The sequence below is a fragment of the Babylonia areolata genome, chromosome 12, assembly GCF_041734735.1.
Source record: "Babylonia areolata isolate BAREFJ2019XMU chromosome 12, ASM4173473v1, whole genome shotgun sequence".
Taxonomy (NCBI): domain Eukaryota; kingdom Metazoa; phylum Mollusca; class Gastropoda; order Neogastropoda; family Buccinidae; genus Babylonia; species Babylonia areolata.
In genome coordinates, this window is record NC_134887.1 from 4,763,339 (window position 1) to 4,779,168 (window position 15,830).

The 15,830-nt window shown below is 44.2% G+C and overlaps 1 protein-coding gene across 1 annotated transcript; it reads left to right on the forward strand.

Annotated features, from left to right (window-relative positions):
• Window positions 1-248: 248 nt before the first annotated feature.
• On the forward strand, window positions 249-14,946 carry LOC143288250 (potassium voltage-gated channel protein Shaw-like). The gene is made up of 5 exons (XM_076596599.1): window positions 249-262; window positions 2,609-2,675; window positions 7,537-8,052; window positions 11,471-11,917; window positions 14,332-14,946. The coding sequence occupies exons 1-5, from the start codon at window positions 249-251 to the stop codon at window positions 14,944-14,946; spliced, it is 1,659 nt and encodes a 552-aa protein (XP_076452714.1).
• Window positions 14,947-15,830: the final 884 nt, after the last annotated feature.

Sequence of the window (15,830 nt, forward strand, 5' to 3'; positions counted from 1 at the left end):
TGCTGTCTCGCATTTCAACGGAACCTGCCAAAAACCCAATTCGGCATTGAGTTTAGAAAAGAACTTTGACCCTGACAACTTGTGGGCAACATTGGCCTTAGTGGTCGGCGAGGCTCTAAAGCCTACCTGTATTCAGATTCTCTGAGGCCAAACTCCCCCTAGTTTTCGGATTCTTTTGGTGAGTTTAGCCTTAAAATGGATATGTATGGTTCACGCTTCACCACAATCAAGAATAAACCTCTGGAGTCATGAAATTCGGCAGGTATGGTCATGAGGCTTTGTTCTGTCATGTGAGTGAGATTTTGTGTGTGTAGATGTGAAAGGTCGTGTCTCTGTCACCAGAATGCCACCAAATATGTCATGCGACGATGACAATTCTAATACAGCACACCAACATGCAGTTTCCCCATGCACACGCGCATTAGCGTTGTGAAATGAAAGCTGCAGCCAACCTGAGATGATCTGCGTCCTGTCTGCCAGTACAGTCCCCACAGGTAACCCAGAAAATGTCACACAACTAGTGTCAGTTGTCACAACTGAAGAGTTACTGGAGTTGCTAGGCAGATGCCTGACAGCAGCATAACCCAACGCGCTTGGTCAGCCTTCAGTGCATGCTTATATATTTGTGTACCTACCAGAGTGGATTTGTTTTTCTGAAACCAATAAATGCACATAAGTTTTCTTTTTAGTTCTATGATAGAGATCAATCAAAGCCTTCAACACACACACACACACACACACACACAAACAAACAAACCATGATCTAAAGTAGAAATACGTCATCTGAAACCTGCCTGTTTCCCGAAAGTATATCATTGAATTCAAGGAACTCATCCAGTCTGCTGTTTATAATATTATTAAACATTTTCCCAAAACAACGTAAAAAAGTTATTCCTCCATATTCTCTCCTGAGGTACAGAACCCTCATCATGGGCTGGTGTCGTCTCAAGGCACTCGTGTTCATCATTTGTAACAAAAATATCATCAATAAAATCTCCATTCTGACTAGAATCAGCTTCATCGTTTAATGTTTTAATATATGCGTTTAAGTCGCCTGCCAAAGGAACATCACGGTCATACTTTGATAATTTTTTATCGCTGAATCAGTTTCATCAAATAGATCTACACTACTATTCAGCGATCCCTTAGGGGGAATATAAGCCGTTCCCACAAGCATGACATCTTTATCAACAACTGTACATTTTCCCCTTAAATCAAAAACCAAACAAAATTGTTGTCCACACTAGAAAATGCAAGTATATATTTAACTCAGTAGGGAATCTTTCATAGCAACTGCAATTCCACCAGAACGTTGATAATTCATGATAAATATTTACGACTGTAAATATAAAGATGATACCCAATATCTTTAAACATTTCTTCAATAAACTGATGATCTTGTTTGTTTGTTTTTGATTCAACAAAAAAAGAAGAAAAATGCAATTGTTTAACATAATTAATGATAATGATTTCTTTATGTTTAAACCTGTTCCTCAGTCCGCACACATTAGGAAATAAGAATTTAATTTCAATAGCAGGAGTACACTGCTGGTGGGCTCCATCAAAATTCCAATACGACAAAGTGCTTTTTCTTCTTTTCCTTTTTAAAGATTTCTGCCATTTCGAACTGTTTAAACGGATCAACACATTGTCTTCTGACAAACTTGTGAAATCAAATACCATGGAAATTAAATCGTCCAGAAGCTAACCGGCTGATCACAGTCTGTTGTTTGTTTGTTTTATTTTGTTTTGTTTTTATTTTATTATTTTATTTATTTATTTATTTATTTTTTTTTTTTCTTGTATTTTTTGTTGTTGTTTTTTTCTCAGGGCCTGACAAAGCGCGTTGGGTTACGCTGCTGGTCAGGCATCTGCTTGGCAGATGTGGTGAAGTGTATCGATATGGATTTGTCCGAACGCAGTGACGCCTCCTTCAGCTACTGATACTGATACTGATGCTGATGATGGACTAGCAGTTGTCGCAATGGGTGTGGATGGCATGGTGGTGTTACACAGTTTCAGTTTCAGTAGCTCAAGGAGGCGTCACTGCGTTCGGACAAAACCATATACGCTACACCACATCTGCCAAGCAGATGCCTGACCAGCAGCGTAACCCAACGCGCTTAGTCAGGCCTTGAAAAAAACAACAACAAAAAACAAAAAACAAAACGGGGGAATAAACAATAGATAAGCTTGCATAAATAAATAAATAAATAAATAAATAAATAATAATTATAATATAGAAAAAGGTAGTAGTAATAAATATTAGTAATACTAATAAAATGATAATAATAAAACATAAATAAATAAATAAATAAGACAACAATGGTGATAAATAAGCAAATAAATGTAAAATATGAAGACACACATTCACACATACACCCACACATGCATAACAGAAATGCACCAGACATGCAGTTTCACATATATGAAAGCACAGTCAAATACATATACAGAGTAGAGGTGCGGCGACAAAACGAGATCACACACACACACACACACACACACACAGAGAACGACAGTCAGAAGCAGACCGACAGAGTCAAAACAGAATCAGACTACACAGAGAAACACTAAGTACCTTTACGTAAGCCCTCTCCCCTTGCAGTGAGCTGCGGAACCGGGGAGACAACGGACCCTGGAACCCAGGCTACACAAAGGCCGACGTCAGAGTGGTCAGTTCCGGTCACCTCCATTAATGTCTGCCATGACCAACGCCCGCGGATAATGCATTTTCTGATCGATCGAAATGAGCCTGGTCTAAAATGCTTGCATGATTAATCCCCCACCCCAGCCCCCCATCCCCACCCCCACCGCCAGCCCCTCCCCCTCCGCTCCCATTGTGAAATGTTTCGTCAGCCTACGTAAAGCTGTATAAGGAATAATCAGCCTGCCTTGCCTTGTTGCCTTGCAGTCGTGCTGACAAGAACGTGTCGTTGATGAAGATGTTGACGATGATTATCTTCGTTAATGATAACTACGACGACGACAACTTCAACGAAACAATACCAACAAAACAAGAAGAAGGAAAACATAATTAGTGCGTCATCATCATCATCACCATATTAGCAGCACTGAGCAGCATAATCCTCGATGTCATCGTCATCATCGTCGCACTTCTTTTTCTTCTTCTTCGTTATTTCTTTCTTTCTTCTCTTCTGTTAATCATCATCATTGAAATTTTGTTCACCTTTTCATATTCTTTTTCTGTGACCAGTTTCGGGCATGTGATTTTCATCGAGTCGTTCTAAGCATTGCCATTAGCTTATCTGCGTTCTTTCCAACCCTTCTGTTATGTAAACCGGTTTCGGTATTTTGTCGCATTCCAAAGCACACATGGATTTCCTTCTCTTCGAATAGCAATGCTAGGTATCACAGAGCTCTTTCGACATGCACCAGAATGATTCAGAGCAACGCTTTTTTCCCCCGTTTTCCTCTTTCTCTCCCTGTACTGTATCAGTGCTTGTTTGCCTCACTGTCAATTATTCATTATTATACATGGCTGGCCACTTCTGTAGTCCCGTGTGCAGCGTGCACTTAGCGCACGTAGAGCAACTGACACACGGCAGTTAAAAGGGTTGGCTGTCCCTTGCGACAATTTCGAGTGAAAAAAACATCGCTTTGATTGCGAAACAAAATGTACAATTTCAGACAGGAAAAGGTAGTGCTGCAGTGTGGTGACACGCTTTCCCAGGGAGAGCAGCCCTGATTTCACACAGGGAAGATTGTTGTGACACGTAAAAATAATACGACCGGTACGATACAATACCACGCAGCACAGCACAGCAGAACACAGCACAGCACAGCACAATACAATACAATACAATACAATACAATACAATGCACTGTGTGTCAAACCTAGTCTTAAAAGCATGGGCAACCAAAGGTATCGAACAACGCCACAGTCTTGCTGCAATATCAATCACGCGTTCTCAGTGTGATCGACTACGGACTTGGTCTAACAACACTGTCTCAAAGCAGCCTCCTAAAATTAGAGAGTTCAAAATGAAGCTATGAGGCTGATCCTTGGACTGAACAACAAAAGACAGCCGCACGGAAACCATGCGATACCTGCTTGACCTTCCTTCAGTGCCGGCCAGAAACAAGTTAGAACACGTTAAGACCTACTTCAGAGCATTAGAAAACCCTCAAAACCCACTGCACGACGCAGTCAAGGAACCAAAAGGCAGCCGTCTAGGACGAGGAAGATCATTGATGGGACAAGCAGAAGACACAATCCAGCTAGTATGCCGACTACAAGACCTGAAAGAAACAAAAGAATGGGAGGAAAACCCCGAAAACCTCAATCATCTATTCAACACAGCCATTTCACCCACTCTAGGAAGACATTGTCGGGAATGGCCAGAGGGCAAAACTGATGCAGAAGTGAAGCTACTCATAGAAGAAAACAGAATTAAAAAAATTTTTAAAAAGAGGACATCATCATATACACAGATGACTCAGTCACCAAAGGCCAATCCGTTTGGGGATTCACTGCGAAATAAAACTGAAAAACAATCTGGGAAGAGAATGCTGCCTACAAAGTCACAACCTCCAGCCTAACGATGGAAGTTGAAGTTGTGACACATGCTCACCAGTGGCTGTCATCTATCCATATGCCTGGAAACCAACATGCCATGATTCTAACGGACTCAATGAGCCTCATACAGAAAATCAGTGAAAGTGGAATGGGAAGCCCAGAGTGGCATGAGGCAATGCGCAACTTTCAGATTAAAAAACTTACATGGTCATACTGCCCGGGACATGCAGGTGTTAAGGGAAATGAGCGAGCTGACAGACTTACTGCTAAAAACAACAACGAACGGCCTACATCTAGGAAAACCGGAAATCCTCAGAAAAGTATAAAAAAAATTTTTTTTAAAGACACCAAAAAGAACAGGTACAAGGCCATCACACCATCGATCGCCTCAAAGAAATAAAGGAAGAGAGAGAGCGCGGCCTCAAGTCTAGCATGAAATGTAGAGCACGATGCTTTGCAAATCAAACGAATATTGGCATCATTTCCCAAACCAACACTGCGCAAATTTCTTCAAAACGGAACAGAGTCTCTGTGGGCTTTTCCAAAAGAATGAGCAACACCTAGACGCCACGTTCCTGGCATCAGAGATCTTTTCCCATCCCTCTTGCTGCTAATCAGTGGCAGCCTCGGTGCGCGCGCGCGCGCGCGCGTGTGTGTGTGTTTGTGTGTGTGTGCGTGCGCGAGTGTGTAAGTGTACACATGTGTCAGGAGAGTTCTGAGCACATGTGTGTGTGTGTGTGTGTGGAGGATGAGGTATGTGTGTGTGCATGCATGTCTGTACTGTGGGAGCAACGGAAAATTGTAACGTGCGAGTGTGCATACATATATGTGTGTGTGGTTGGGGGTGGGGGATATGGGTATATGTGTGTGTGCTTGTACAAGTAAGTGTGTGTGTGTGTGTGTGTGTGTGTGTGTGTGTGCCGTAGAAGCTGCGATACGTAGCCTAGAAATGAGTGTGTGGAGGAAGGCGGGGGGTCGGGAGGGGTGGCGGGGGTTGTGAGGGGTGGGGTGGGAGTTCAGGGTGATATGTGTGTGTGTTGGGGCTCGTGTACGTTTATGTGTATTTGTTTGTGCTTTCATATCTGTGAAACTGCATGTTTGTTGCATATCTGTTATGCATGTGTGTGTGTGTGTGTGAATGTGTGTCTGCATGTTTTACATTTATTTGCTTATTTATCACCATTGTTGTCTTTTTATTTATTTTCATTTATTGTTACTATTATAATTCTTTTATTTATTTATTAAATTTTTTTTAAATTCATTATTTATTTATTTATTATTATTATTATTTATTTACTTTTTTTTTCTCAAGGCCTGACAAAGCGCGTTGGGTTACGGTGCTGGTCAGGCATCTGCTTGGCAGATGTGGCCGGTGTCGCGTATATGGATTTGACCGAACGCAGTGACGCCTCCTTGAGCTGCTGATACTGATACTGTCAAATCCTGCACACCCGTATAACGACAACGCTCGAGGAAATGACAACCACGCACGCGCGGTCACGTGTCATCAACGCGTTCGATTGTCCACTGACAGGTCGCGGCATGTGACGTCACCTGTCAGGCCGATGACATAGCAGAAATAAACTGGACCCGAGTGCACAAACCACTCTCTTAGTCCGTGGGTGACGGTTGTCTGAGATGACGGATTTCGATATGTGATGTTGTGTTGTGAGGTAAAATTTGGTATTCTTTTTGTTATTGTTGTTGTGTTGTTGCTGTTGTTGTTGTTGTCTTTGTCTCTATTATCATTATTATCATTTTTGTTTTGCTGTTGTTATTATCATTATTATTATTATTATTATCATCAATTGTATTTTAATGGATTGTATATGTTCACGTGTGCATTTACACACTACATGATTATGTGTAATAACATGGTGTTACAGCTCAGTGTGTGTGTGTTGGTGTGTGTGCGCGCGCGTGTGTGTGTGTGGTAACCGTCAACATATTTATTTTCATCAGAAATACTTTGTCGACACCGAGTTTGCCATTAATTAAAGTAGAAAAAAACAAGTTCTTTTCACGCATCCTAAGTACAATGACAATGCACGTCTGGGTAGGGCAGGCGAAAACTAAATGCCACTATGTAAAAATAGGTGGATAGCGCATGCCTTCTTTGAACCCCTTGCTAACTGAAGCCAGCGGAAATGTTCAATCAACCATTTTGCTACCTGTGTCAGAATAGCGCGAAGCAGTAACTTCACATATGTAGCCGAGCGCTCAGGTGGCTTCACGGCAAGCTTTCACTTGCCGCGGCGTTAGTTGAGCTGACATTCCTGTGTGTGCCTCCACAGCAAGCTTGCACTACGTGTCACTGCACTGTTTTCCTGTAATAACTTTGGTACATAAACCATTGGCAGATTTCAACCAAGACACAACATTTGGCTTGTTGTAGGGGCAAGCATAACACGATTTCGAAGATACTTAGTTACGGTTCAGAAACTACCACCAGCTAGCAGACGACTTCTAAACGGGCTGACGGCCGGGTACGAGTAACAATATGGCGTCCAGTTGACTTCAGCTTTCCTGGGCAGCAGGTAAATGAAATTTTGACTACTTCCTAGCGTCAGTCCCTGGACAGTTATATCAGTAGTGATGATGGTGTTGTGACTGGCCATCAACGTGGTCTTTCGGCGCCGATTTCCAACAAGATGTGCCATGGAAATCTGTGCTGAAAAGATGACCCAATACCTTGCAGAATTTCGCAGTTCCTGCCAGACGCTTTTTTCGCTTTTCTTTTCTTCTTTTTTACAGGTGACGTTTCTACCCAATTCTATATTCACTTTCTTTAGTGCGTGCGTGCGTGCGTGCGTGTGTGTGTTGTGTGTGTGGTGTTTTTTTTTTTTAGCATGTTAAAAGAACCCATCTGATTGAAGCTTTTTTAAGTTGGTGATGAAATTCAGTATATTTCCACGTTCTTATTGTTTCAGAAGAAAGAAACGAACTACAACTCTTTGTATCTAACAAGCTGACTTCAGTTTCATGTCATTGTTGAGGGGACCCAGCTTCTCTACCTCAGGACGACGACCACCACCACCACCTCAACCATCATGGAGTCGTCCTCTGCAACTCAGATCACTTTAAACGTCGGCGGGGTACGGTTCATGACGACAACCGACACTCTCCAGACACTACCAGACACGAGGCTTGGTCGCCTGGCGACCGACAAATCTCTCACGAGTCGAGAACACGCCGAACTCTTCTTTGACAGAAACCCGGATCTCATGAACAGCCTTTTGGACCTCTACCGCACAGGAGAGCTCCACCTTCCCAGGCATCTTTGCAGCCAAACGGTGGAGCGAGAGCTGAAGTTTTGGGATGTGCCCGTGGAGCTGATCCAGGAGTGCTGCTACAAAGGGGTGGAGAACCAGAGGGAGGATAGGGAGATCATCAAGGAGATCGACAAGTTCTTGACACATCCCTTCGACACACCTGAGGAGATCGAGAAACTCTCCGCTTGGAACAGGGTCTGGTTGATCATGGAGCGTCCTGGGCATGGACTGGTGTCCAAGGTGTGTGTGCGTGTGCGTGTGTGTGTGTGTGTGTGTGTGTGTGGATGCGTGGGTGCGTGCGTGTGTGTGTGTGTGTGTGTGTGTGTGTGTGTGTGTGTGCGTGCGTGGGTGCGTGCGTGTGTGTGTGTGTGTGTGTGTGTGTGTGTGTGTGTGTGTGTGTGCGTGCGTGTGTGTGTGGATGCGTGGGTGCGTGCGTGTGTGTGCGTGTGTGTGTGTGTGTGTGTGTGTGTGTGCGTGCGTGCGTGCGTGCGTATGTATGTGTGTGTGTGTGTGTGTCTGTATGTCTATGTGTGTGTGTGTGTGTGTGTGTGTGTGTGTGTGTACTCTTATCTTCCAAACATCCCTTCTCTCTTGCTCTCTCTTTCTCTCTTTCCATCCCACTCTCTCCCCCTTTCCCTCGCTGTTTTCTCACCTCCTCCTCCCTATTCTTACACCACTCTCTCTCTTTCTTCCTCCCCTCTCTCTCCTCTTCACGATGTTGATAATATCTTATTATCCGAGACCGATGTTGGTTTTCAGACTCAATTAAATACATACTTTACAACAAACTGTAACATCTGGGTCTTCAGTTGAATGTTAACAATGAAAAAAAAGGGGGGAGGATATTATTTAGGTGCGAGGGAGAGATGGCTCTATGATAGTGCTGTAATGCCTTTGATAAATGTGTGCAAGTATGTAGGGATATTTTTTGTACCTCTCGTTTAAGCTTTGTTTCAGTGTGCAAGGATCTCGCTGGTGGGGCAAAAATGCGTTGATGTATATCATGAAAAGAAAATCTTCATTACACAATTCTTCCCTGAAACTGTTTCTGAAATTGAGTGATTTCCAAGTGTTGCTCTTTTTGCTATTTGGTGAAGAGTTGTGAGGTTTAAACGAAAGCTGTACTTCACTGTGAATCCGTACACATGTTTGCTTTTAAGAAGTGTTCGGGGTGTTGGAATGCGTACCACAAATGACCTTATATATACTTCCTTTGCGTTAGCTGTGCTTGACTATGTATGTATACATATGTGTGTGTACATAACCACATGCATGTATATGAATGTGTATTGTGTGCGCGTGCGTTTATGTAAGTTTGTGCCTGCCTATGTGTGCGTATGTGTTAGGGTAGCTGTTAGATACACATGTATTGTTAAAATGTATGTACGCAGTGTGTGTGTGTGTGCGTGCGTGCTTGTGTGTGTGTGTGTGTGTGTGTGTGTGTGTAGTCATATTTTGGTATGTGTATGTAACATAGATGTAATGTTTTATGTTAACAAAGCGTTTTTGTAAAGCACCTAGAGCAGATTTCTGGATAGTGTGCTATATAAGTATCCATTATTATTATTATTATATATGTTAAAACTAATATATACCCGAAAGTTGTAAGTTCTGCTGTACAGTGCGTACAATACTGACTCAGATTAGTACAAATGGATGAAACTAGAATACATTTGAAAACTTATAGAATGCTGTTTAAATCAATTGTTAGAGGAAAGAAAAATTGGGTAACACGCACGTATCTGTGTGAAAATGTTTTTTGCGAAGTGTGGTTAAATTAATGTAGGAAGCTTAAATGGTTTTGTTAAAATAATTCATCGACGTTTAATTGATCGTGGACTGCAAGCATGGAATGAACATGTTCAAAACAACAATATATTTAGTATTCATAATATGTTAAGAACTTTTTGCAGGCTGTATGATATGAAACCGTATTTGACGCTATATATGGACAAATATTTGCGAATTGTTACAACAAGATTTAGGTTGGGTGTGTTGGGTTTGGCTACTTATCGTTACAGATACAGGGAATGTAATAAAAATGATTTGGGAGCTCATTGTGCCAAAAAGAAAAAGAAGACAAAGTACATTTTGTGTTGAGCTGTCCCGCTCTTGTAGATATTAGAGAAAAATGTATCCCGTGTAAATATTACCGGCAGCCCTGTATATTCAGATTGAGTTTATTGATGTCTTCGAAACGTCAAAATGATGTGTGTCAATCTTCCTGCATAAAGCATTACATTTTAGAGAAATTGCTACTTCATAATAAGTATGTTGTGCAGTTGTAATTGCTGTCTCACGTGATTTTTCTCGCTCCATGTTTATTCAAACAATGCGACACAACCATTGTTGTTCGTTTGCCCCTTCATAGGGGCTATGGCCTGTTGAATAATTATTATCCGTATCTGTATCCGTATCCCCTTTCTCTCCTCTCTCTCTCTTCCCCCACTGTGTATTTCCTCCTCACCTCCCTCTCTAACACCCCCCCTCTCTCTCTGCTCTAGTGAGATCGACTCAAGTTAGTATCTCAGTCAGCATTTCTCTGTGATCAGTGAACTGACGGATAAATGTAGATCAAACTGTTCTTCCCACTAACATGCCTCGTTCTCAAAGATAGAATAATGACAATAGTAATAATAATAATAATGATAATAATGGTAATAATGATATGCCACTTTTCTATGACGCAATATCTATGACATATGCTGCTCAAACATGGTCCACTTAAATATAAACATGACCTAAAACATTACAACAGCTCTCTGTCGACGAAAAACAAAACACCCAATGCGTTCACATATGCAAATCACAACTCAAAGCACTCTTTATTTGATTACTTCTCTCACGTAGATTACAAGTGTTGGTAATTAACTGGCTAGCATTTATCCAGAGGAACTCTTATTCTACTTTTGACACAGCTCTGTGATTCATTTCAAATAAACAGCTTGTCCGGATAGAGGAACCTTTGGCATAGCTATTATGAAAGTTCAGTGTTTCATTTGCTGTGACACCTTATCTAGGACCTTTTAGCATACATTTTAATACAGGGTCATGTATCATTTCTAATAAACACCACCTTATCCAGAAGACATTTCAGCATACCTTTTAATACAGTGTCGTGTATAATTTCTGATTAACAACACCTTATCCAGATGACCATGTAAGCTCTTTTGAAACAGCTCATATTTGATTTCGAATGACATACAACAGATTATTCAGAGGACCTTGTTATCATCAATACAGTTTTGTGTTTCATTTCTTACAAGAAACAATACCCTGACTTGTCTGGTATCGACGATACTACGATAGCCTATCAAGGCTCAATCAAGAACATACCCAGCATACCCCCCCCCCCCCCCCCCCCCCCCCCCCCCCCACTGCCGAAAACTATAGCTGCCTACATGGCGGGGTAAAAACGGTCATACAAGTAAAAGCCCATTCGTGTACATACGAGTGAACGTGGGATTTGCAGCCCACGAACGAAGAAGAAGAAGAAATCAGTGTTTGGGGTTTATGCAAAAGTCAGACATTTGCTGCCTTTATGAGTTTTTTTATTATTTTTTTTCATATATATACAGCAGATTAATGTATCTGAATCTTTCCTCACGCTCTGAAACCTCCTTGAAACTGAAGCTGAAAGTGACGTGCGCACTCACAGATCTGGGGCGCCACGTTCATCACCTTGGTCTTCCTGTCCGTGCTGTTCTACCTCTTCCAGACCAGCATGTCCTTCAGGGACTTCCAGCCGCTCTCCCACAACCTCTCTCTGCCGGCCCCCAGGACCCTGGAAGACGAGTACTTATCCAGCGTGCCCAAGCCCTGGTTGAGCCGCGCGGAGGTGGCCGTCTTCGTGTTCTTTCTGGTGGAGTTCCTGGTGCGGGTGCTGACGTGCCCGATGAGGGGCTACATGGCCCGGCAGCTGAAGACCTGGTTTGACCTCCTCATGCTGGTGCACACGGGGGTGTCGCTGTCCCTGGACCCCCTGATGGAGGGCAAGGAGAGCTTCAGCGCTGCGGAGCTGGACGCGCTGACCTTCTTCTACTCACTGTCCGTCATCAGGGTGCTGCGGATCGGTTACCTGGCCAAGCACTTCGATTCCATGAAGGTTGGTTCGGGGAGTCGTGGATGGGGGTGGTTAGGGAGGTAGGGGGTGGCTTGGGGATGGGGTGAGGGAGTGGAGGTTGGGGGGATGGGGGGTGAGAGGGGGGTGCGGAGGGGTTGCTCGGGTCCTGGCCGTGCGTCTTTTGTGTGTGTGTGTGTGTGTGTGTGTGTGTGTGTGTGTGTGTCAATAATTCCTCTTGAGAAGTCCAACCCTCTCGCTCTCCCCCTCTCTGTATTCATCTCTTCTGTAGATGAATACAGGGCTTACACACACACGCACACACACACACACACACACACATGGAGAGAGAGAGATAGATGGACAGTCATTTTGTTGCTGTGGGTTCTCTTGCGCACGCTAAGTGCATGCTGCGGATGAAACCTCGCTTTTGTCTTCTCAACCAAATGACTAGCACCCAGACCAGGTGCTGCTCAAGGTCTAGCGGAGTGGGCAGCCCAAAAATGCCCCCTTTGCGGTCGGCCGCGTGTTAAGCAACATGAGTTAGTGAAGTGGCGATATGGAGATGCGAGTAGAAATCCCGGATCGCATACAGGACTCGAACCAATGGATACTCACTTCATGGTCGGACGGATTACTCCCACCAGGCCACCGCTTGATTCAAACCTGAGCAGGGCTGTGATCACCTGTGTTTCAGTTTGTTTCTCAAGGAGACGGGCGCAATAGCCGAATGGTTAAAGCGTTGGACTTTCAACCTGAGGGTCCCGGGTTCGAATCACGGCGTCGGCGCCTGGTAGGTAAAGGGTAGAGATTTTTACGATCTCCCAGGTCAACATATGTGCAGACCTGCCAGTGCCTGAACCCCCTTCGTGTGTATACGGAAGCAAAAGATCAAATACGCACGTTAAAGATCCTGTAATCCATGTCAACGTTCGGTGGGTTATGGAAACAAGAACATACCCAGCATGCACACCTCCGAAAGCGGAGTATGGCTGCCTATATGGCGGGTTAATAACGGTCATACACGTAAAAGCCCACTCGCGTATATACGAGTGAACGTGGGAGTTGCAGCCCACGAACGCAGAAGAAGAAGAAGAAGTTTCTCAAGGAGGCGTCACTGCGTTCGGACAAATCCATGTACGCTGCACTACATCTGCTTGGTAGATTACTGACCAGCAGCAATAAGCGAACGTGCTGAATCAGGTCATGCATATTATGTTATATTTGTGTGTCTATCAGAGTGAATTTCTTCTACAGAAGACATCACCTATGCTGTCACGGGTTCTTTTTCATTGCGCCGAGTGTGTGCTGCATACGGGACCCCTGTTCATCGTCTAATCTGAATGACTAGACGATGCTCAGTTTTATTTTCCCGTCAAAATTGGAAGAAATGGCAAGACCAAGATTCGAACCCAGACCATCGCGGACACTGTATTGGCAGATGAATTCCTTAACCATTCTGCCACCTTCTTCATCTTCATCTTTGATATGTTCACCTGGACAGGTATGTAATCACCTGTGCATTGTACCTGCAAATTATATTTCATGATACACGAAAAGGGTAGTTATCAGCTGTGCTGTTCCAGCAGATTCTGTTACTTAATACCCGGACAGGTTTGTAATGACTTGTCCTGTGTACCTGAAAAATTTGTTGCTTGATATCTGAACAGGGTTGTAACCACTTGCGCCGTGTACCTGAAGATTTTGTTGCTTCATATCTGAACAGGGTTGTAAACATCTGTGTTATGTTCCCGCGGATTCTGTTGCTTGATGCTCGAACAGGTTTGCAATCATTTGTCCTGTGTACCTGAAGATTCTGTTGCTTGATATCTGAACAGGTTTGCAATTACCTGTGCCGTGTACCTGAATATTTTGTTGCTCGATATCAAAACAGGGTTGTAATCACCTGTGTTCCTGCGGAATCCGTTGCAAGATGTCTGAACCAGTTTGTAATCACTTGTACTGTGTGCCTGAATTGCTTCATATCTGAACAGAGTTGTAATTATCTGTTATGTTCCTGCGGATTCTGTTGCTTGATGGTTGTAATCACTTGTGCTATGTACCTGAAATTTTTGTTGCTTGATACTTTAACAGGTTTGTAATCACTTGTGCTGTGTTCCTGCGGATTCTGTTGCTTGGTACCTGAAAAATTTATAACCACTTCTCCTGTGTACCTGAAGATGTTGTTGCTTGATATCTGAACAGGGTTGCAATCACCTGTGCCGTGTACCTGAATATTTTGTTGCTTGATACTTGAACAGAACTGTAATAATCTGTTATATTCCTGCTGATTCTGTTGCTTGATGCCTGAAAAAGGTTTGTAAATACTTGCGCCGTGTACCTGAAGATTTTATTACTTAATACCTGTGCAGGGTTGTAATTATCTGTGTTATGTTCCTGCGGAGTGTGTCGCTTGATAGTGGAACAGGACTGTGACCCCCTGTGCTGTGTGCCTGCAGATTCTGCTGCTGTCGACACGCGCCAGTCTGAAGGTGCTGCTGCTGCTGGCGCTATGCCTCATGTCCCTGGCGGCCATCTTCGGGTCCGCCGTGTTCCTGGCCGAGTACATCAGCGAGGACTACACCTTCCCCTCCATCCCCTACGGCCTCTGGTACGCCATCGTCACCATGACGACCGTCGGCTACGGAGACGTGGTGCCCGTGGGCTCTGTCGGACGGCTGCTTGGCGTCCTCTGCGCTCTGTGCGGGGTCATCGTCATGGCGTTGCCCGTCGCCGTCGTCGCCTCCAAGTTCAGCAGCTACCACGACAACATCTCCTCCAGGGTGCAGATGAAGGCCCGCTTCGAGTTCTTGAAGAACCATCCAGGGTTTCTCTCTCCCTGTGCTGCGGCGGGCGAGTCCGGCCGAGAGTCTACGTGTCGCACGTGCGGTGATCAGCCTGCGTGTCGTTCGGTCCTTGGCGAAAGGAAGGGCGAGAAAGGGAAAGAGGAGGAGGAGAAGGAGAAGAAGAAAGCTAAAGACGGACCCCAATCCGCTTCCTGCTTATGTGTTCGCGTGTGTCAGCAGAGGAAGCGAAGGAAGAGTCACCCGGTTCTAGTGGTGGCGCCGGAGTGAAGGGTCAAAGGTGAAAGGTGGTAGAATGGTCAGGACGTTTGTCTGCCGATACAGTGTCCGTGAGGGTCATGGCTCGAATCCTGGTCTCTCCCTTTCTCCCACGTTTGACTGGAAAATCAAGCTATCGAGTCATTCGGATGAAACAATAAACTGAGGTCCCGTGTGCAGCACGCACTTGGCGCACTGAACAAGAACCCACGGCAACATACGTGTTGTCCTCTGGCCAAATTTTGCGGAGGAAATTCGCTCTAGTAGGTACACAAATATATATACATGCACCAAAGGCCTGACTAAACGTGTTCGATTGCTGCTGCTCAGGCATCTTCCTAAGCAGATTTTGTGTGGCGTATATGGATTCGTCCGAACGGAGTGACGCCTCCTCGAGAAAATGAAACTGAACTGAAGGGCCTGATCTACCATCAGTCAACGTTGTACGACAGTCATACCGTTTGTCAAGGCCTGACCAAAGCGTGTGGGTTAAGCGTAGTTCAGGCATCCGGCTTTATTTCATCTTTCCCCTTTCTCTCCCCCTTTTCTACTCCCAACTGGATATGGTGTAGCGGAAATGAACCAACCCGTCCACTTTGATATTTCCTTGGAACTGAAACCAACTCGACATTGTGTATTTGCGTGGCGACCGAAACACACACACACACACACACACACACACACACACACACACACATTAAAACCGTGACACAACCACAGACACACACTCATAAACACATGATCATTCAGTTAGTGGTGTTTTTAGGTGTGCTTTTTCGGGTTTTTTTTGTTTTGTTTTTTTTTTTCCGATTTTTCAGCACTTCAGGTGTCTTTCGAGCCTGCTTGACACCAGAACATAGTATTTCCATGGAAGGACAAAGCACAGTCCTGCCACA

Bases quoted from the DNA above. Each gene is read 5' to 3' on its own strand.
- LOC143288250 (XM_076596599.1), top strand. The intron at 2,676-7,536 runs GTCAGTTCCGGT...GTCATTGTTGAG, and splicing joins CAAAGGCCGACGTCAGAGTG to GGGACCCAGCTTCTCTACCT. The intron at 11,918-14,331 runs GTTGGTTCGGGG...GTGTGCCTGCAG, and splicing joins AGCACTTCGATTCCATGAAG to ATTCTGCTGCTGTCGACACG.